Raw genomic sequence first — 24,371 nt, 5'->3', positions numbered from 1 at the left:
GGTTCCTCAATCATTTGTTTGCTGTGAAGCAACACACAGCAAAAAGCCTCAAAGGCATGTGAACTGAGGTTGTCCATCCACATTTTCCCCCATAACTGCTTTTGTGCCATACTACCCAAAGAACACAGACAGTCATGACCAACACATGATCCAATTACATAATTTAAGAATGAAGGCTGGAAGATTTGCTGGATAATAAATAATTCTCACTATGGCTAGCACTACAAGAAAAGAAATAACTACAATAGTCTAAATTTGGACAAGAAGAAGCAGCAACCACAGGTAAAGAGGTAACTTCCCCCCGCCCTGCAGTCTCTTCATATGGGGAAACTTCTTAAGGGTTAACAAACTACTAAGATACAAAATAAATTATTTAACCAAAAGCAAGCTTCTGTGGACTAAAATAAGTTGTACAACCTTACAGAAAAGAGATTGCCAGCCCAGCAAGCTTCATTGAGCCATTCCTGATAAGTATTTAATTCAGATTACACGCCAGGAGAAAGTAAAAGAGATTTAAGAAAACCTCTGTAGCAAGAGGTGATGACAGCAGTAAATTATTCAGTAGTTACAGTTGGAGTCCAGCCATCAGAGACCAGAGAGGACCCAAAAGTGACATAGCTAACTCCCTTTTCTTACAATTCTTTTCTTACAATTTGAGACATCCTCAAGATATTCTGGGAGATAAGAAACACTTATTTCAAAGTGTATAATTCAAAGCTTATAGGAATAAAACAGTTTAGAATTAGAATTCTAATCTTGAGAATTAAAGTATTTTATAAAATGCAGCAAAGGTTTTTCCTACTCACATTCCTGGACTGTTCCCATCTAGTTAACCAAATATTAAACTGATACTTCCATGCACACAGCACACACAGTGAATTACTTATTTCAGGTGGTTTTGACTAAAGATAGCTGCAGGTGACATCCTCACTGGGACCACAATTACCATCAAATTCCTGTCCACCAAGTGAGGATCAAATTCACACAGTTTGTGTGGAACATAAAGATGTCTGTACAAAGTAATCCCTTATCCTGGCCCTTACCAGTCCAGCAAGAAAAACATCAGAATCCCACACGTGCAGAACAGGAAGAAAAGCACATCTCTAATGAAGCCACAATGGTGAAACTGTCTGCAGATTTCTCCCCGCAGAACCAAAAAGCCAAAGCTAAACTCTTATTAACTATCAAACAATACTGCTCACTACTTCTCCTGCAAACTAAATGAAAAATGGGGGTTGGACTTGATGATCTCTGGAGGTCCCTTCCAACCCCTACAATTCTGTGAAACAAATAAAGAGAAAAACAAAAACACACCAATCAGACAGCCTCAGCTAGAACAGAGTGACTTCCAAAATGTCAGTTAACTAAAATAAAATTACATTATTCATCACCCTCTTGTGCAACTCCAGACTAAAATTTTACAAGACGCTCTCACAGAAGAACACCTCAAAAACAAAACACTACTTATCATACATTTTACAGGCTAATAGTTCTACTACCCCATATATTTACTGTTCATTAGTTTACACGCAGCAGATAGTTATCTTTCTGTTAGTTACGAGTTATTTTATCCACACCTGGAAAAGCACTGAAGGATTCATTTGTCAAAATCAGTGACCAGGAAAAGGCAGCTGACAAACAAACACAGACTCATCTGCACTGTTCACCACCTAATTCCTCTTAAATAAAAATACTTTAAGTCATCAGAATATATCCTTTTCACTTAACTGCACTTGCATTAGCAGCTTAAATCAGTTTTTAAAACAATTTGTTCTCTTTTTCTGAAAAACTACACACATAGATTATATCTACATTACCATGAACACAAAAAGGTACTTATGAAAAATACAGACATCTGACCCAAACTGAGATGCAAGCAAGTCAAGCCTGCAGCAGCACCCATTGTGCTTTGCTTACAGTTCCACTGATTGATCCAAATGTTGCAAAAAAGGTGATATTCTTACCAGTTTCCCTTTTGGTTTTTCACGGTGGGGTTTGGTTTTTGGTTTTTTTGGGGTTTTTTTTTGTGGCTTTTTGTTATTGTTGTAATGGAACCAAGACACTGAAAATAGGAGAAGTCTATAATATGTAGAAATCTCTCAATGTATATAATATGTATGTATACTTACAAAGCACCAGTAGATGCTTTAATGCTGTTTTACTCCCTGTTGCGCCAGTGGCACAACACATCAGATGTTATATTACCAACTGCTTTCTTTAACAAACCTTTGTCCTTCTAGCCTGTCAGTACAAATTCCCTTCCATATACTTTGAAGAAAAGTAAATATCTTCAAAATATTACTGAAACATAACCCATAAACCCAGTTTAAGAATTACTTCTTCACATGAGGTTACATGGATTAGATGCCTAATACACTGTAACATGATGCAAAGCACAGCAGTGACAGCAGAGTAGGAAGGTCCTACACTGCAGCAAGTGAGGATTTACTAAGTACAACAGCCGCGTGCACAGAAATAAAGAAAAGCAGCTGCTTACTTTCAAAAAGCCTCAGGTGCATAGGGATCTCCAGCAAGATACCCTTACCTTCACTGCCAACCCTTAAAGGAGGTCTGGGAAGGGGTGAATCCTGGTGCAGTCACTCAGGTACATTGCATGCACCTGAGCTCCCCAGGTTGGCCCTGCCTTCCCACCAGGTGCTCAATCACTGCTTCAGGCTGTGACTCAGCTTTTCTACTACAGACACTGTATATATTTTATTTTAAATAGAACTGAAAACCATTTTGTAACTTCACAGAAGCATGTTCTCTGTCCTGTGCTGCTCCACAGGACATTTGTAGCCATTGCTACAATTAAAAGTAACACAAAAAAGCATGTTTTACACAAGGAGGAATGTAATCAAATTGAACTTAAACAGTCTCAAGTTCATGGCAGTCCTCACTTCCAGATTAATAAAATGTCTATAAGATACACTAAACTTAATACCCTTACTTGTTTGCCAGTTCCTTCAACAGCATTTTAGATATTTTCATACCACAGCCATCTTCCCAATCTAGATGCAGCCTACAAATATATCTCCTCGATGGTGCATATGGCAAGCACACCTACTGAAAGCTGGCTTAGTACGTGGGCAACAGTGATTGGAATGCTCCAGCCCAGTTCGCAAGTATGCAACTGACTGAAGAGAAAGCCTACCCTGACCAACTGACCCATCTTTGTTAGGTGCTAGTTCTACAGTAAGTAAAGCAAGGAATACCGAGCCCCAGCTGTTCTCTGTGAGCACTCATTACTTCTCCAAGCCAGCCAGGCAGAGCACCCATAGGCACACCTGGGGATCGGGAGTGCACCATCTATGCATTAAACATAGCCTCTGTACAACATCTTTTTCAGATCTTAATTTGCAGGAGGAAAAACAACTACTACCTACATTCAGGTCAACAGGATAAAACAAACAAGCAACAGATGAAGGCATACAGTGGGTAGGCCCTTTTCTAATATGAAAGAATGTACCTTTCTACCTTTTGGCCAGTTTGCAAAGGCACTCAGTGAGAAACATTCAAACTTTCAGAACCCAAAACTTTTCTGCTAAAGGCACCTGATTAAGTGCTTGCTTTCTAAGGTGATTAGAAAAGGCAGAAATCCCAGTTGAAATGGTCAGCTTAACTTTCAATAAAGGTTACTGCCCAACATGCTAAAAATATATTGTGGAGTCACACAACAAATAAATAAACAAAAAAATAAATGATCTGGTATTGACTATGGCTGCCCTTCCCTTTTCAAAAGCGGGTTCTGGTTAGTAACTCAACTAAAAAGTGCAAACAGCTGTAAACAAAGTAGCATACCATGTAAACAGCTTAACGCACTTAAAGCAGAATTTACAAACAGCTCATTCTGTTGGGATGTACACAATGCATACATAAAAGCATACAGGTGCTTTTATTTTGGCCTCTATCCACTACACATTCAGTGGTTCCAATTTTCTGACTTCTTGTTCAGCTGAAATAAAGCACAAAAAGTTTACTTTTTTTCCTGAATTTTCCAACATCCCGTAGTTCTTGTTCGCGTACAGGATTTGAGGTTCTTGTGGTTAGTTGCACCATTTCTGATGCAATTATAAAAATAAACAAAAAGGAAAGCAGGAAATAATTTCATTCATCCTAACACTGTGCAAAGAGCGTAACTGTATTCAGCGGTTCTTCCTGGCAGCCCTTCCTTTATTGATAGCGACAAGCTTTTATAACTTGGAAGTGAAAAAGAACATGATTGGGAGGCTCAAAAACTCTACAATGATCAGTTGGTGATGAGAAATCTAAATAAAGAAAACAAAATCCAGTTCCATTAGCACACTAGCTTTAACAGAGTAAGCTGTGAAAATTTCAGTGCTCATTTGCAGTGTAAATTGGGGATTGTGTCACAACTGACAAATTGACGTTTTCACTTCATAGCAAGACTTAAACAGAACTGTGCTAAGTGTAGTTTTTAGGAAATTGTTGAAGATACAGAAAAGGGATAGAAAGCTAGATAGCCAGGAATTTGTTTGCAATTTCTGAGGAAAAGGAAGATTAAGAGGTAAGAATGTGCAAGAACACTGAACTGTAAAAATGGTACAACTCCTTGTTTGCAAGGAAATAGACACCACGCTAAAATGAAATCATCAGTGCTGCATGGGTGGAAGTTTATCAGTGAAAATAAAAAGGTTATTTTGACAAAGCCATGTGTTAATGAAGTCACATTTATTTTGAAAACGTGCCAGGTGGCTGGAAAAAGTTTTCCAAGTACAAATATCTTTACAAACTCAATTTTACAAAGAAGTAGTTTTTAGTTCTATGAATTGGGATAAAAAGACTAAAAAAAAATGCAAAAAGAACAATGCAAAAAAAAAAAAAAAAAAAAAAGAAAGATAATATGGAACATCACTGATGCTACCTTACCTCAAGATACAGCATCACATCGTACCAACTACAGCAAAATTTCTTCTCCTAAACCATGCCAGGTCAACAAATTCTCTTGAACATTCATACTACTCAGATGCTGTATCACCCTAAGCTTTCCCAATATAGTTAATAATTTGAACAGTATCACAAGAAGTATCAGGTCTATGGCCCACAGAACGTGCAAGTGCCTCCAACTTACCAGACACCTGTGTGTCACAAAGGGGCCAGAAGAAAAAATAGTTTTTATATATGCAATTAAAGCTCCCATAATCTTTGTCATCTCATAAACTTGCATTCATTAACTTTCAGAGAAGGTGGCCAGGCACCGGAACAGCTTGCCCAGTGCTGTGGAAGAGGCCCCAAGCTGCCAGAGTTCAGGAAGCATTTGGACAACGCTCTCACACAGAGGGTCTGATTTTTGGGTGGTCCTGTGTGGAGCCCAGAGTTGGACTCGGTGATATGTGTGTGTCCCTCCCAACTCTAGATATTCAACGATTCTATGATTTAGAGTCAGCCTTGTTGACTACTTCAGAATGCACTGGGAACACTTGATCCTTTCTGTCTCTTGGTCTCAGTCTTTTGGGTCAGTGAGGCTCAACTTCTTTTCTCTCATTCAGCTCATGCCTTTTTTCATATACAACCCCGCAATATCATTCTGACTGACCTCTTCATCTAATGTAGTTTCCTTTCAGCTGTTCACCATGGTCCTTCTAAAACCACTTTCCAGGCTCTGTTACTCCCAGCAATCTTATCCTAATTTATTGCCTTGGAACCTCATGCAGTCTAACTATTATTTCCTCACCCTCAGGACCAGATAAACCCTCTTTTGCATTGTCTGAACAAATGCAGGAGAAAATTGAGGGCACAGTGGTAATACACTCTCTGCTCACTGCCTGGAAGAAATAATTAAGGGGAAAAATCTTGCTTAGTCTCTACAGTTCTGAAAAAGAGTAAGCTCAGAGTAGATGAAATATTTGGAGAAAGTTGGTGTCAAATCCACAGGTGAGCCAGTATTTGTCAACAACCAATAACAGCCAATAGGTCAGATTCTTTACAAGAGCAACAAAAGAATTACAAGAGAAAAAATAGGTTGGAAAAAAGAGAGACGAAGAAACAATTTTAGCTCAAGCTTCTTCAGAGCCACGGTGTGGGGAAGGGAAGGTAAGCACAGCACTAACTGAGAATAAGAAGGAATTCTGAAGAGATTTTTGAGAGATATTTTTAAACCAAACATCTCTGTTGACATTTAGTCAGGTGAGACATACATATTTAACACACTTTGCAAGCAGACGTGAAATCACTGTATGACAGTGAAAGCTTTCAGTGCAGTCCTGGGTAGGCAGAGTAAATAATGGAAGGATCGCTCTCATCTCATTCCCCAGCAATACCAGATCATAACTCTTAATCACTTATTTTCTGCATTGCTCTGCTGCTGGTCTTATCAGCTGGTTATACTCAGCTTTCCCCTATATACATCCATTCTCAGAGCTATATGAAATTTGGACATGCGTTCAGGCTACATGTTGAGGACAACATTTCTGACTCTACTTCAATGAAACCTTACTTGCTTTGGAAAAGAAGCCAAAGAAGATGATTTTGAGTTGATGACTCTTCAGAGAAACGGATCCTCAAAAGCCATTACGTTTCAATGTCCACCATGCAACTAAGCTCCCATAAGCCGCAGTCCCAGATGTATTTCTAAACACTGCTATGGTGGGGGAAATCACACACCAGAATACTTTTTGGGTAAATATATTTTATGTTATTTACTTTCAGAAGGTTTTCATTACCCTTCTCTTATCACCTTGGCACCAGCACTTTATTCTAACGTTTGCTTTCCCTCATTTCCCTTTCTTTCACACAAGCCACAGAAATACCAGCATTTATATTCTGATCAGCAAATTGGAGATATCTTTCGAAATGAATGTTTTAAGCTCATCTTCAATAGCCTCTGCTTTTGGAAATAACTAAGGTGCAATACTCCCATGGCTTTGTTCTGCTTCAGTTCTCAAAATGTGGTTCTCAATGTAGGTGGATGTGGGTTTCTTACGGAGGAACAACAGAAAATGATTAAAAAGAAAGTCTGAAGGCAGAAATTTTTGAAACAGGAATCCATATCTCCACACAAAAGTTTTAGGAGGCAGCTAGTTCAAACTGATTTAAAAACAGCATTTCAGATAATCTGAGAATTTTCTTTTGTTTATGAGTTATTGGAGAGCAAGTTTCTAGGAAGACTTAACAGTTAAGGGCTGATAGTTTCACTGAAATTATGTGAAACCACATGAAAAGCTCAGAAAAAAACATTTCTTCCTTGGTGGCAAATGCAGCTACAAAACAAACAAAGCACCAAACAAAAACTATTCTAACATCAGTTTCTGATACTCCTTACTTTTTTGAACTAAGGGAACACATTTTGTAGCATCACTTACGATTTTTTACCTGCATGATAATCTGACATAATAGGTAATACATTTTGATTATCAACAATATTTATCCTTTTGTAACAACAAATATATTTTGGATATTTTAGTTATCAAGGCATTATTCTCATACTCTGTATTTCAAAAATGCAGTGAAATGGCACCAGAAGGGACAGATTTAGTGGCAGGATTATTTTCTTTTTAAATAAATAAGCAACGTAATAATAGTTTATGAAATACCCTGACTTCACAAGAAAAGCTTGGGGGCAGGCAATGGGAAAATGGCAGGAAAAAAAAAAGATATTCCTTACAGTGGAATTGCATTTTGAAACTGCATAACTAATTGCAAATCTCAAAGTAAAAAAACATGTTCAGATTTCCAATCAAATGTATTAAGCAGTTTTCAGTGTTCCAGTGCTTGCAGTTCACAACTGTTCCCTAAAACAAATATTCACAAATAGTTCCCTTCATTTATTGTTTTTTAATTTAACAACAACAAAATAGATTCACATCCCTTTGCACTTTGTAATAGTTACTATGCTTCAGATCCAACCAACATAGCGATATTTCCATAGCTAGCTATATAAAGCCAAGCAAAACTCAGACATAACTCAGACCAGAGGTCCAGCTACAAGTGCCAATGAGAAGTCTGGGTTCAAAAGTCAACAGCTGGTGGAAAAAAAAAAGGGCGAAAGAACAAAAAGGAATGATATGTTCTTCCCCTTTTGATTTGTAGGGAGCTATTAACAACTATGCTTGGACACCAATACAGCTGCCAAGTATCCTTGTGTTTAGTACTCACAAAGCTCCATGAACTCACTTCCATGTAGACACAGCTCTGTTTGAAAAGATGTGCTCCAGGAAACTACAGCTGCTGGTGAGGTTGTTGGCATTCCTGACATGCTCACAACGGCTATTCAAGATACTCTATCTTCCAGGAATCCAAGTAAGTTCCCTATGCTATATTTCTGCTTGTGATGCTTGAAAAAGTCAGTACAGACTGGCTGGAGTAGAAGCAGAAATAGTACAGATATTTCAAATGAAGATCAATAGGAGTCTTCATGATACAGAGTCTGACATTTTTTATGTGCTAGAGCAGCAGTCACTTGTGAGAGAGATCACTAAGCACTACACCTCAGTAGGTCTACTTTGTTTTTCTGTTTGTTTGTTTTTCTAGATTGCAAAAAGAGGGGTTTCATTTCCTACCCTGTTGCCAACAGGAAGCTTTATCAGGACCTGAAATACAAATTGCTGCAGAGAGGGTACTATCTGCCTGTTCCCGAATTAAGCTATCTACTGAAGAAAATAATCTAGAGGATAAAAATGTACTTGGAGAAGCAATAATAAGCCCTTACAATAAAAAGGTGAGACAGAAAGATTGTTTTCCACAATTCCTCAGCACTAGCTCCAGCTTTACTATTTAGTTACCCTTTTTTTCCCCACACTTTTCCTCTCAATCCTCTTTTTTCTTCTCCTTGGACATTTAGTCCAAATAATAGAGTTTTTTTCTGGTAGAAAAATAAGTATATTTTGTGCTTAGCAGCATGCACAGAATCCCAATGAACAATCCAACAACATATTCCATAAACAATGTCAGCACTCCTATTATTCTTTGTTACTCTTTTCCCTATTAGGGACTATCTGAAAGCGTTCCATACACACAGATTAATCACAGTGCTCCGCAGTTCTTTGTCAAGATGAGCCATGTTTGTTCTAGAAACACAATCACTAGTGAAAACATCTAAGTAAACCAAACTCATAGCCAGCCTGGTCACTTCTTGAAACAAGTCTTCTGCTGTTCTACAATAGCAAACGCAAAGCCAAAACCAGTCTACTCAGACTCTGTATAAAAAGCTATCAAGTATCTTCTCTATTAAATGGAGTCATGTGACACTGTTTGGCTCTGACCTCTCAACTAAATCCACATCTTTAGAAACATCTAACTAACATTCACAGAATCATAGAATCACCGTTGGAAAAGATCTCTAAGATCAACCAGTCCAATCATCCACCAATATTTCCTACTAAATCACATCCCTCAATACAACGTCTAATCATTTCTTGCTTTCTCCAGTGTTAATTCTGCTTTTGCTAGCTGGCTTTGACTGTCAACAGATTACAAGTCACCATCCAAGAGCTCTTCAGCAGCCCAGGAGATCCAAAGCAGAGAGAAGGACATACAACTCTGGACTGCTGCCAACAGCCATCAAAATACACGGTCAATATTTTTCACCTAAAACCTTACAATTGCTACGATACAATAATAACAATAACTGTAAAACAATAACTTGTTGCTTAGGTAAATGCTAAAGTTCTATTTATGATTCTCTCTCCCCAGGAATCAATTATCTTAGGGATGCAAGTGGTACTGTCATTGAAGAAGGGTTTGGAAAAAATATAATCTATAAATAAATTACTGGTTTCACTGAAATGTCTTGGATTCTGAGATATCAGCAGGAGGAGCGTGCTTTACAGAGAAATCATAATAATAAGATGTTTAGAAATCCAGAGAATCTGCTGCAACACTGGAAAGCTATCATTTTCTGTGGAGAGAAGCAATCTTTTTTTTCTTCTATTCAAGTACTTATTTGAGGCATTCAGTCTAAAGGACATAGTATTTGAAGATTTCATTCATATTTATAAATCACTTTTACAAATTATTTCTGTTGTTTTATGAATTTACAAGGTCATGTCCTGGTTCACAGAATATCTGTAGCGTTTGACTGAAACTCATGGCAATTCTCTAGAGATGCTCATAAACTGCATTTTTAAACTCTGGAGAATTTGAAATATCAAGTTGTAGGATAAACATATGCCCCCAAGTTGGAAGGAATGCTTTCACATTCAAAAGGCTACTCAGATATGAAAAGATCATGTTCTGAACACAAAAGCAGTTGATGACATGTCATAACGTAAAGAGTAAGGGAAAACGCAGTCAATTGTTAGGCCTGTTGCTGTTATCCTGGGAGATCCACAATTCCAAAGGCTTTTCATGACAGCTGACTTTTCTGTCATATCACAAGCCCTTTGAACCACCAGGAAGATGGCTCAGAGCAGCAGGACAATACAGCTATTGCAGTTTAGCAATGTACACGTACAGTCCAGAGATCCTAAGAATAAAAGCCCAAAACTGCAACCGATCAGAAAGTCTCATCAGAAGGCTTTCTGATGAAAAGCACTGCTGTTCCAATGCCTAAATATTTCTCAGAAGACTTTTTCCTACATTTTCTCATGTTTTGTATCACAAAAAAACCTGAAATACATATTTACAGTTGCCTGGTTTGACCTGATTCTGACTACTCTGGTTTGAAGAAATGACCTGAAATATTAATTTTCAATGTATTTCCTATTGGGTTATCTTGTCTCCTGAGGACTGTGGATCACAGGGCTGGATCCATTTGCAGATGGCCCTCTCTCCACACAGGACTCACACATGTTTTGGTAGAATCAGTTCAATAAATTAAATCAGGAAACATTTTGATTTTGAAAGACCTTAAAGTTTTATTTAGAAATGAAATAAAATGTGAAACAAAATGTTCCACTGCTTTAAAATAATGTTTGAATTAATTAAGTCCCTGAATATTTTTCATACTTTTTATCCCTATCCACAACTGAAAACATTAAGCACTTTCTACAGTACCATGGACACTTACAATGACATGCTCTAATTAAAATATCCTGAAGAGTAAAAAATCTAGAAATAAACCATAGTGAAGTGCAAAATGTATTGCCAGTTCTAATAAACATGCAGTTTTAAAATAGAAAATAAATTTACAATGTCAAGCTTCATGCTGTCAGAAGACAGTAATGAGATTGATTGTAAAGATATCCTTCCAAGGCTTTTGCTTGCCTTCAATATAATTGGATAAAATTAAATTTTTCAATATTTAAAAAAAAAAAAAAAAAAAAAAAAAAAATCAGTGAGTTTCCTGGAAACCTCAGTAAGGTCAGAATTTTACTCTTCACTGTCACTAAACTGTGGCTTAGTTACTCTGGATGTGAAAAAAATATTTCACATACATGCAGTATTTATACATATATATATATATATGTATATATAGACATGCAGGTATATAAACACACAAAAAATAGTACATACGCATTGTACATAAAGAAGAAATAAAAGTACGTAGAAAGAACACACCTTTCATCAAAATATGCATATAAATTGTACATATATAATAATTGCACAACATCACAACTCCTTACACATTACTTAGACATGTAGATCTTAAGTTTTTTCATCTGATTTCTTCCTCAAATTTCCAGTCCCCACTGTGGATGCCCATTCTATGACTTGGGAGTTATACCGCACCGTTGAACTGTTTACCATGTGCACTATATTCTAGTCAAGGGGAAGAAACTGAAAGGTCAAATGCTGTTCCTGCTCACACCACGCCCAGAGGGACAGTGGCTCTGATGTGCAGAAAGGATGCAGAAAATTCAGTGGGCTTGTGATCATGGTCAAATCACCTGACAGCTTTAGACCTTCCTGAATGCAGCAGAAGCCTGAGAGTAAGCTCTTGGATGTGAATCTGCCCACCAACACAGTGTTCATAACTGAATAAGTTGAACTGAATCCTTACCGTGTTGTTATCTTACTCAAACCTTAGTTCTTTAACAACATAAAGTCAGATTATACAGACTTGAAATTCCATACATCTCAGTCAAGGTTTAATGCACACGTGCTTTAAATCATGCCCTATTTAACACTTATAATTACACAGTTGACCAAATTCCCCCCAGAAAATGTTTCCATAGCCTCTTCTAATCACCTCACAGAAATCTACAATAATATTTGTCTTCTATTGCAGAGCTATTTACTCAGCTAGGGATCCTTAAAGACAGCTCTCACTTCTGCCCCTGAAACTAAAGAATAACTGTAGTTCAAAAATAATAAATAAATAGAAGATTTGGAAGATATACCATTGACAAATATATGCACACATTGGAAATCAAAAGAGATTCAGCTCATTTACTATAAAAAGGTAATAAGCTGTGTCCTACCTATGGTGGTAATAACAGTGCCAGCAAAGAAGAAGGAACTTCCCAAGTCCCAGTGACTGATCTGAGTAGATGTGTTTCCTAAAGGTATGATTCCTGCATTTATTGCTGCCACTACTTGCTGCAAGTTTAAAAAGATTTTTGTCAATATTCATGAAACATTTATATTAATATACATTACATTAAGATAATTTATTTAACCCAAGCAATAAACCACAAAAAGACTTGTGTTGAGCTGCTCAAGTTTTGTCATTCAGCCAGGCTAGGATTTATTGCTCAGAATACACTTGAGCATGTCAGTGAGCTGCAAGCTTTACACTACTAAGGCAAAATGAACACAAAATCCACAAAATCTACAAGAGTCATGTTAATTAGGTGACAAACGCAACTATTTTTACTGTTGTAACATTTTGATGAAGAAAAATGTGCATTAGACAAAGATTTAAAGTTACATTCCCCAAAATATTATTCTATTGACTTAGTGAAGCAAACATATTTTTTAAAACACATTCATTTTAAAACTCCAAGAAAAACATCACCATACATCATTTTAGATCAAATGAACTCCAAATAATTAAAATATTTCTTTAAAATAGATAATTCAGTAATGAAAGGTGTATAATTACATAAAACCTCCACTATATCAATAGCAAATCCAGGGTCAAGTACCAAACATGTACTTCTCTAAATTTATACAACTACATACTTCATAAATATTGTTCTTGAAAAAATCAGTTCTGGCAGCTGAAATGAGCAAGGATGACATTTATGACATTTTCAGAATGTTGAGAAATATGAAACATTTTCTATACTGGCAGTGTCACCTACTTACATTGTTATCACAAAAAGAGGATTCCCATGCTGTTTTATCTCCATTGCAGGTATACACCAGCAATTCAGTTAAACACCACATGTCAAGAAAACATATTTTTAAACTTGCAATAAATATTTAAAAGGAGATTTATTTCATAATCATGAACATTATAATAATAATAAGTGTTTAACAAAAGAACATCACAGGGAGCAATCCTGCAAAGCTAAAATGAACATTTTCACTAACAAATAGCTTCATCTTGGTGAGTTGTCCAAAAATGACTTTGCAGATAAAGGCATTCAGCAACAGAGTAGACCAGAATGGTTTTGTGTGTGGGCAGAAACCCCACTGTTCTGGTTTCTGAAACTGCTCTGAGTGAAGCCCTCTGAAATTGTTTTACTATTTCAAAAGAAGACTATCTTGCAGAATTAATATTTTTTTCAATCAGAAAATAGATAAATATTTTGCCAGTTAAATGATTTTTGTTTCTAAATAGTGCCCGTGCAAGTCAGTTAATGTGGATAGACATGATAAAACATCAATGCTGGAATCACCAGGCCATTGATTTTCCACGACTGGATCTCAACGAAAATCCACCGCTTCCAGTTTGCCATTGCCAAAGCTCAGATGCACAAAGCAGCCATCTCTGAAACCATGAGGATGCCACTGCCATTTTCAGCACCCAGGGTGTCGGTAGAAAGCCCACTGGGGTAACCTGACATAGAATTTGCATTGCTTTACCTTCTATACCTTCAACTTTTCATTTTAAAATGCTTTGAAATACCAGAAAGCAAGACATCCAAGATGTGGAATATTCAGTCCTACTGAGGAAGAAGAAAAGAATAAGGGAAAGTGAAGGGGAAGAGAGTTGAATTTTCCTTTCAGTTTGAGGAAAAATGCTTCTTCAGTGTTCATACATTACATACAACTTGGCAACTCTAAGTACTGGCAAGTGCTTTCGTTAGTTTAGAAAGAAACATATCAGATTAAGCCCCATATGGAAACCAGCCCTTATACTGATTTTGGAATTCACGCAATACAGATATTCCTTTAACTTACATACCCTAGTGTGCTGCATTATGAAGCCTACTGAATACATTTTGAGTACTGTTTCATTTTAGAGAACTAAGAATTTTCATCATAAATCCTTGTACCTGCAAGTGGGAACATGCACTTCTGTGAGGACATCATATGGTAAAGTGCTGGATCAATATAATTTTATAGAACCATTCATGTTTTATTACAGTTCAGCATACTGTGTGAATGCCCTAGACAGAGCAAAGCACCTGTTTAGGCAGTCTAAGATGACCCATTTTTATACAGATGTAAAAATTTTTCAGAACTTGATATCATCTCCATAAAGTTTTGAAGCCAAACAACATCAATGCCTTCTCTATGAAAGGCGAGCTCATCAAAGCAATCAAAGATCCATTAAAGCTATGCATTTCCTAACTGCAGTATACTACAACTACAGAATTAAAGGAAAAAAGAAACAGCTTAACCCAAAATTGCTCTGTTGGGTTAGTCCTGACAAAACATAACAGATGGCTACAAAAGAAAATTAGCCATTATTATGTCTTTGATTTCAGCCAACAGCTAATTAGGAAAAGAATGTAGAGTCAGGGCAAGCAGGCAAGCGATGCTTTCTCTTCACACAGCTTCTGACTAGCACCTTTAGGAACTCTGAGTGGGAGGCTGCATGGTATTAAGATTGTTCGGGGTGGATCTTTTCACCACAAATTTCACTACTTTTGGAGTCTTCCACATGCATTTTGGGAGCCAAGACACATTGTGACAATGAGTTCAGCACTTGCTGCTGGATTGTTTAAAAAATAAGCACTTCCTCTTCGAGATTATTATGTGCTTTGTCCATAAACTGTATAAAGATCTTATGAGAAACACTGAATTGAGATTTCTTATTTGTCTAATCAGAGAAATTTACTATCTTATAGACCCATCACCTACCTCTTCTCCAAGTTAAAAACCATTTCTTATTAAACAAACTATTTACCTATTTAAATAAGCTCACTGAATCTTCTATCTCAGTATTTCTCTATTACCAGTATTTCTCATCAACCTTCTCTGTACCTTACTGATGCAACTTATGCATAGTTTTAAAAACAGTTTTAGTGTGGAATGGCCACATGATACCTTCTTCATCATCTGGTTGTTAGATTTCCAAACACACACTATTAAGCCTTCTGCTCTGTGGGTCCTGTGTTTGGGAGAAGCCAGCCTTAAATATTAACAAAGCTACTTCACTACATTTCTTCACAGTCATCCATAAGTCATCCTCACTAACAAGGATGAAGGGCTTGAAAGCAACAAGGTCACAGGTTTACTGTGATCAATAACACTATCTTATAAAGTCTTTGGACTGGACGCCATCTGTCCTTCTTAGTTTGATCAGTTCCTGTGAACAGGTCCTCATCTAAGACTATTCTTAAGCATAACGTTAAAGAAAATACCTTTACCTGTGTGCATGTCGGGGCACAATTTGCAGGGCAGCATCTTCTTTCTGACTACATAACATAGCTGGCACAAACATAGCTGGACTATTGGAGCATTTCCTTAGCCTGGAATAAAAACTAAGCTTCATACAGTTGTTTTCTGTTGAATTCACTAAGGGCCAGGATCTCATTCTCCATACTTAAAAAGCATCCTATTACAGTCAGTACTGCTAGATCCACTTTTCTCTGTTACTTTATTCTTGATCTCCAGTTTTCTCTCCTTACGGTTGCCTTACTACTAGAGCAAACACAACCATTTCATTTGTCACAAATTTGGCATGACTTTCCTCCCTTTATAACTTTTTTTTTCTGTCATTTGAACTCTTTGGAATATCCTAACATATACAGCAGCATAAGTAACTCTTTGCTTTCAATCTTGAAACAGCCAGAACAGTCAGAATCATGAAAACTGTATAATCTTCACATTTATATCAGGTTGTAGCCAACAAACACTTCATGATCTTAAGATGGGAATTTCTTCTTTTCAGCAATACAATTCAGTAACAGCCTTAGAGGCAATTTTTCTAGTTTTTCTTATTATTATCCCCTGTGCAAACTAGGTTCTGACTTAAACCTCGGTTTTACTTCAGCACTACAGAACCATTTAGCTTTATTATAGGAACATGGACAGTTTTCATTCTTAAGCCATACAGATTCTTTCACTTGCCTTGCCTTCCCTGAGTGTATTCGTCTACCAGTTGTTTTGTATGAGATGTCTGAGGACTGAGCAGAGGAAAGGTCCCCCAGCACACAGCATGCAATCAAGGTCTCTATGTGCTGTCATTTTAATAATATCATATGCTTGCCACAAAAGTATTAGTGTTTTCACCACTTGCTTTTATTTGTTGTCACAATTGTGAAACGCAGACGTTTTTTTTGACAGTAAACTGAGTATCTAAGTATCTAAACTTTAGGAACTTAATTCCCATTTTTTTTTTTTAAATCACATGGATCTCTTGGCTTGCTTTGTACTGTATCTGAAATATAAGCATGAGGTGCATTCAGGTATTAACTCACACTACATTCAAACTACCTGGCTCTACACCCCTATCCAGGCATAAGCTTTAGTAGAACATCAGAGAGAAGAGAGGAGATGCATGACTACAGAGCAGATGGGCCAGGCATTCATGCTACTTTCAAAAACTGAGCCACAAAGACATATAAAGCCTGCATTCACCCTGTGCTGTTTGCTTGAAATTGGAGCACAGGGAAAATGAGAGCAACAACACTAAATTTGATTTTAATTCAATGCCAGTTTCCCATATAATTTAGAAACACTTTCTGGTAAATATATTGTGTAGTTTTGCGTTATCACATCATGATTTATTCAAGCAGAAAACTATCCATTGAGACCACACTGACCTACCCTTGCAAATTACCACATAAATCAGGCTTTCAAAAAGGAGCTATTTGGGCAAGAGGGGGGAAGTAGAAGACAATTCTCCTAGGTCAGGGATTTCAACCTCTGTTCCTCTGACCCCGCAAGGAATCAATGGAGATGAGAAACAAAAGCAAGCCTGTTGGTGATGGAGCAACATCCACTAAACTGGGATCCTCAGTACAACAAATACAGAGAGGTTATAAACTGAGGACGACAGCCTCCGGTAGTCTCCTACAGAAATAAGCATATCTCAAACCAGCCACCTTAATTCTTTCTCACCTTCTTGTCCTCCATCAGGCACTGAATGTGTGTTTTTGTACCAGTCACATCACTTTTCTGAAATTATGTAACAAAACACTTCATAACTCTCAGCCTTTCTGTCCAAAAATTAAAATAGGTTCACTGCAAAGTATACTGCTGATAAAAGACAGAGTATGCGCTCTTCTGTTCCCCAGGTTGTCAGGAGTTGCCTTGCACTTCCTGCGAATCATTTAACAAGCAGTGTCAAAAAATCAAAAATGCCTCATAGTCTTTTGGAAACCCAGCTCTCCTCCTGGAATTCTTCCTTTTTACAAGAGCACTCCCTCTCTCTCCCGTGTACCATACACCTCATGCTGTCCAGCTACTGCTCAGATCCTTCACCTGGCATTTCACCTTTGGTTTGCAGAGGACGGAAATCCCAGTTCTTTGTTCAGAGGCACATTCGGATGCTTTTAACACTTAGCAACTTACTCTCCACTCTCTCAAAGATTGCACTTTTGAGCCCTACTTTTTAAAAAAATGCAACGATGTTTGTATTGTAATTCTATGACTGATGTAATTTTTTTCGTTCATCTAACTTACGACTGTAATCTGCTCTGGAGTGCTCAGCATGTCAAAAAGCTCTTTACACCCTAAGTTCACAATCTTCTTAAACTAAAGATACACAGGAAGATATTGAAAAACATTTATATTTTAAAATATGTAGAATCAACAGAATACATATATAAAATTCTGTGTGTGTACACATTTATATATACACATATGTGTATGTACACATTTTGAGATGAGGATCTTACTTTGCTTCTTGAGATTAAAGATAGGCAGAATTATTCAGACAGCTGCTCAGGAAAATTGACTTACCAGTGAGTCATAGCTGCCACCCTCTCTAAGACAAAAGCTGTCATTCAGATGCATTCAAAGGTTCTGGGTCCTGGAAAACTGTTCCTCTGAACTAAATATATCATTCAAGAGCCCAAACCCCAAACTACCCTGCTCAAACAGAGAAGTGATAAGGGTGGTTAAAAATCTATTTATTATTATTCCAGAAATCTGTATTGCATTTAGGCTCATGAGGGGTAAAGAGCGCGTGCTTTAAAAATTCCCTTAGGTTTAATGAGCATGAAGAAAATAGCTACAGAAGAGGGATCTATCCTATCAGCACGCTAAAATGGGAATGGTCCCAAGGCAACAGAAAGTTTGGCAAAAATTTCCCCAATCTGTGAACTGAGAGAATTACAGAATCATAGAATCAACGAGGTCAGAAAAGACCTCAAAGATCACCCAGTCCAAACATTCACTTACCACCAGTATTTCCCCACTAACCCATGTCCCTCAGTACAGAGAGCAGAGCTAGAGGCAGAGATCCATCTGGAAGAGCACAACAGGAACTGGAGCAATCCAGAGCAGGATATACCCACACCCTGGGGGCTCCACAGCCTACCTGTTTTCTGGTTATGAGGCCCAACTACAGCAGGTGGATATCTGTGTAGGGCAGGTCAGGGTGAGGTTAAGAACACAGGTGCCTCCAGGAGGTTTTTGATTTAATAAATCAATAGCTCAGACAATATTTCCTGAATATTTTTCTCTGATGAGAAAGAAGCAGGCATGATGTCCTGGGGTGAATACTGACTAGCAGTATATATGAGAACTGTTGAGTCACAGCCTGAACCACTGATTGATCACCTGAGGAAAGCACTGGCTCAGCCCTGGAAGCACAGGTGAAGGCAATCCAGCTGTGTGACCAGAAGGGGTGGAAGCTGGCTGCACCTTTCTTAGACCTTATTTAAGGGCTGATTGATGCTGGGGAAGGCGCTGTGGTTAGAGATCCCTTCCTTGTGGAGTTTTTCCCCATAAGCCTTGATCTTTGAAGACGAGTGACTATTCTTTCTTTATTTTGTCCCTTTTGCCATTTCACTCTTGTATCACCTTTCCACCACTCTAATCTTTCCAAGTGTAATGCAGGGTTAGCAGGAGAAAAAAAAAAAAAGCAGCAGAATCTCTCTTCACCAGCTAGGACTATCTCTGTATTTAAATATAAGAATACATAAGATCAAGTGCTTTGAGGGACAAACTTCTTGCTGAGGCCTGACACATGCTCAGAGTAACAATAAAAACTACAGCCCCTGTACCTCAAGTTTTAACTGCTTTAAAAGTCATTAATTTAATGTTGCTTAATCAATACTACTAGCAGGCAGCTCTGGGACTGGTAGCTGCAATTTGACATAAGCTTCATGTTCAAAATGCAGTAGTATGGCCTTGTACATTTAAAAAAGAAAAAAAAAAACTGATGCAGTGGTATTTTGGATCCTCAGCTAAAAAAAATTCACTGCAACATCAATTTATTTTATGCTAGCCTGTCAATCTTTCCAAAGCTCTAAGGCTTATGAAAGATAAGCACCTGCTTCTTTGCAGGCCAGGATCCAGACCAAGATGGGATGGTTCCTGCTCCCTTCTGGGGAGACCAAAAGCAACTGCAAAAGATAGAGACAAAGAGTATTTATGGTTTGAGTTGGTATGTGCCAGACTACCTCCAAAAATTCCTGTTAAGAGACCCACAGGCTGCAGCCCACAGGACTGAGAATGTCTGTCAACATTGTGACTCAAAGAAGGAATAAAATTTCATTCAAGCTTAATAGGCTTAGCTAATAGATTTAAAATTTGTATAAATAAATGTCAGATTTAGCTGAAAACAAAATCTTTGCATATCTTTGACTTGTTATCTCTAAAAAATTATACAGGTAGCTCAAAAAGCTTCTAGTCTCTGGGAGAGAAAGAAGGATTTACATTATTTTAACAGTTTTCTACGTGATCTGAGAGGTTGTGGCTCAAGGAGCTTAGCTGGCTGAAATAAAACAACATGCTTCTGAGGATGCAGCTATATTAGTTTCCTGGGGCTAAAATGCAAGTTGTAAAAAGCCCTATGAAAAAGATATAATATCAGCTACTGGTGGAGGTGCACAGTAATGAAAAATATATTCAAGCTACTCCAAGCTACAAAAATAAAGTCACAGAAAATACATATTTTGAAGTAAAATATTTTTAACAATAAATTAATCATGTCACAAGCCATGATGACATTTTGGTGATGAATGAAACACAGCTCGCGTGTCATTCATAACTGTTGGGCTTTCCTCCACAGAGATAAAGGAAAAAAAAATATTTCCTCCAGAAAGATAAAGAGAAGAGACATTTCAGTCTTATTAAGAGCCTAAAAGATGAATAGAAAGTAAAGACAGAATTCAGTACATGCAAATACAGAATGGAAGTAGTCAAGGAACACAACCATATGGACCCTGACCCAGACAGCTTCCTTCTCATGTTAACCACAAAGCCTGTGCAGAGCCCAAAGAGATCAACTCGTGGGATAGAGGTCAATACAGCTAATTTTGGCAGCTCATTAATTCTTTTATTTCTTCTAAAAATGTAAGAACATTTTTGTGGGCATTCAATTTTCAGAGGAAGCCACATACTCCAAAAGGGGTTGGATTTAAACTCTACAAATTCCTCTACTGCTGGGACAGTTTGGTGCACCATTCTGAAAGCTTGCTTGGATTTTGAAATGAAGGCTTTCTAAAAACCACAAGCACTACAAGGAACACACTAAAAGATCATCCTGTTAATTTTGATACTATTTTTTCCACTTGTTAGGGTTTTCAGAATAAACAGATTTGATGAATGTTTCTGCTAAAAGAACCAAGAATTGGTTACTTTCTGTTATTAACTTTAGTTTCAGAGTATCTTTAATTTTTTTATTAAGTTTGAGAAGTAACTGAGATATCTAAAATAATTCACACCAGCTTCTTAGGATGCTTTAGATAATTAAAATAATTTAACTGAAATTTTCTTAATTTCCATTTTTTTATGATAATACAAAACACAATCAGATGCTTGGGGAGAAGTGGATTTTTTTTCATTTTGGTTTATAAAGGCCAACACTAAACCAGGTAATTGCTGAGTTATACATAATTAGCTGTTATTCACATAAAAAGCTCTTTTCTTGTTTTCCAATCAGCTTTCTCTTTGGCAGAAGGACGAATGCTCACCTCATTCCCAGGACAGCCCACGACACACAATACTAATACATACACAATACACAATACATCCTTACTTTCTAGGAAAAACATGATTTCTAGGGGGGCAACAAATTCAGAGGGGGAATGAGATGTACGAACCAGTAGGAATGGCAGTTCTACAGAGCTGCTGGATAACAACTTCAGTCCAGCTCACCTGTCCCCAGAGACCAACTCTTAGCCCCAAAGCACATCATGACCTCAGCAGGTGTACACACACACGGTGGCTGCTATGCACGGGTGCATGAACACAGCAGGAGATTCTTCCAGGTACTTGGCAGTACTTTGTGCATCTGAGTTTGGAAATGGTTCCAACATTTTCAAAAGTTTAGTAGTAAGCTTAGCAGAGGGAACAGTCCACACACTAAAAGAGAACTGAAACCAGGATGAAATAGTTAAAGATATAAGTGCTCAACTAAGAGATTTTTTTTTTTTAAGTCTCTAATTTCTATTGTTCCTTGGATTACTCCCAGGTTTCTATCAGCTTCTGTCACAAAATCTCACTGATGAGAAAAAAACATTGTTCCAACAGATGTAAAAAATCAGATTTATTCTGTCACCTGTGCTGCATTTCAGGACCAAGCTGTGAGTGGGCATGGATAGAGACACTGAAAAAACATCCATGAAAATTGACAAGAGTTCGTAGTAGCAAAGTTTCTGGACACATCCTCTTTTACAGCTTTCTAATGTGAGATACAATACATAACCTTCAACAAACCAACACTTCCTTATCAGTTAATAAGTGAGACCCTCCCAAGACCTTCCAGCTGAGATTTGAAAAGCCCACATTTAACACAGAGCTTGCTGATCAGTCGATGGGAATCAGACTCACCCAGGCAATGTTTGTGTGTCCACAAGATTAAATCATGGGATATTTCTTTAGGTGTAGATTATACGTACAGCATCTCTTAACACTGTGCACTACAGCACACAGTGATCCACTTAGTATTGTTGTTAATACTGGCTTCGGGCCTCAGCAAAAGGCATTGAAATTGTCTAAGAAAAATGGTCTCTAATGTGTGTAGATATCCTCAACTTGGCTTGTGCACATTTTAAGGTCAGTACTAAATGGAAGTGTTCACAAAATTAAAAAAAGAAAAAAAAAGATGTTTTGGAAATCAGGTCTCAGGGTCACACATTGCTGTTGTTCATTTCAGGTGTATTCATTACAGTGAGGCAGCAAGGAAGTGAAGCAGTTTGCAATGAAAGAGGTTTGCAGCACGGGACCGTGGAAATCAGGAGAGGTCATGAAGACCACCTCTTTGCCAACAGATGCTGACTGGGCTGACCTCCCAACAGTTAAAAGGAAATTTCAAGTGACTTTGTGAGGTGGTTGAAGTTGCTTGCCCACCAATTGCAGAACACTATTTTGTTCTCTTTGCATGTTTCTCTGGGCTGCGTAGAAGCTCTCCATTGACCCGTTTCATAGGTATATCAATAATAAGAAAGTATAATTCCTATTGAGTACACTTAGAGTAGCCACACAATTAGTGTGAAAATACATAGTTTCAAGAAATCAAAACCCAAGCAGTAAAGCTCTGTGTGCTGGGATATATGCAATAGTATATATTGCCGAGGCAGGAAGGATTTGGGTGACCAGTTAAAAAAAAATAATACCCACAAGGATGGAGAATGCAGAAAGTGAAAACTCCCTGTCCTCCATATATTTCTAAAAGCTCACAACTTTATGTGCTGTAATCAGCTCTGGGGCAAAGGGAAGATTTTAGCAAAGATGATGGAAAGGAAATGGCCCTGGTGTGCTAGTGAATTGGATTTTCATCCCACTTGCACAAATGTTTTTGGCTGAATTTGCTCTCTCAAAGTAGTTTTCCTAACTTGCTCACCTGGCTAAGCCACCACAGACCACACTGTCCCTTCGGAGTCTTGGGATGCTCAAATGGGTTCAGTGGCAGATCCAAAATTGTGAGGACTGAAAAAGCCTTGTATGATAAGCACCTTGAGCAATGACTAGCATAAACTAGTTCCTGAATTCCCAGAATGTTAAGTTTGAAAGGAAAATTTATAATGAATTTCATTATAGCTTGACTTAAGGTAAATACTTGATTAAAGACATTATAACCTGTAGATTTGTAGTTTTCTTCACATACATTAAGCATTCCAGCTTCCTACTACAGTAGCACCTATTCACTTTCAGATTTGTATCTTTCAGTGATTCCTTAGATATAATTTATTTTTCTTCACACATATTATTTATTTTTAATCATGCAGATTGTATGCAGATCCAATGTAAACTGCATTATCCTATACTAACAGTCAGATATTAGCCCTGGGAAATAGAATGTTTTCCACCAATTCAGCTTTTTGTGACAAAGTGAGAAGTAATTTGACCCCCATGGTCATGGTAGCTGCCTTGGCTGGGAAAAATTGATTTGAGATGCTGCTTTAGCACAGATTTCCTATTTTGTTTTGGGTAAGCCAAACACCAGCGCCTTCCTACCTCCATGCCCTGGTCTTTATAGTGCTGAGGAGGGGGTCTGATCAGCAGAATGGAGCAAAAATTAAATTTTATATTTACCCATCAGTAAGCAGGAGCGAGTTCTTCCCAAAAAAACCTCCTTGCGTTCACATGTGGGAGGCTGTGTCCCCCACTGAGCCTCAAAGGCTTCTGTCTTTCCTGGCCACACAAAGATCACTAGCAAAGAAGGAAACTAATTCTGTTATGGAATCTGTGCACTGATAACCATGCCAAAACTCACATTGATTTTACAGATAACATCAAATGGACTTTGAATGCTGATGAAGTGGTTTTCTACTACCAATCTGTGCTGCTGGGTAGGGAATTATTAACGCTAAAATATCTAAGTACTCAAGAGCAAATTTCAACATTTTTTTGCCTTAAGGACCATCTCTTAGATGATGTAAGATAATATTGCTTCAATATTTCTATTTTTATCTCCACCAGTGCTGGATCTGACCTAAAAATTTCATATGGGATATTTACGCTAGCTACAAGACATTATTTTTAATCAGAAAGTGTGTGTATATCTCTTTGTAAGA

The 24,371-nt window shown here is 37.6% G+C and overlaps 1 protein-coding gene across 8 annotated transcripts in view; it reads right to left on the bottom strand.

Annotated features, from left to right (window-relative positions):
- Positions 1-24,371, bottom strand: part of KCNK2 (potassium two pore domain channel subfamily K member 2) — a 125,452-nt gene that overhangs the window by 48,640 nt on the left and 52,441 nt on the right. For 7 of the 8 annotated variants that reach the window (XR_007375337.1, XM_048936856.1, XM_048936857.1 and 4 more), the window contains one exon: positions 12,321-12,438. Coding sequence is in view for 7 of the 8 variants with exons in the window: in XM_048936856.1 (XP_048792813.1) it covers positions 12,321-12,438 (118 nt within the window). In the remaining variant the exon portion in view is untranslated. Of the gene's footprint in view, positions 1-12,320; positions 12,439-13,149; positions 13,253-24,371 lie in introns of those variants that run through there. The other variant, XM_048936855.1, reaches the window with a different exon arrangement.

Source organism: Lagopus muta, chromosome 2 (genome assembly GCF_023343835.1).
Source record: "Lagopus muta isolate bLagMut1 chromosome 2, bLagMut1 primary, whole genome shotgun sequence".
NCBI lineage: Eukaryota > Metazoa > Chordata > Aves > Galliformes > Phasianidae > Lagopus > Lagopus muta.
The sequence above is the reverse complement of the archived record's forward strand: the minus strand, read 5'-3'. Positions and strand labels throughout refer to the sequence as shown.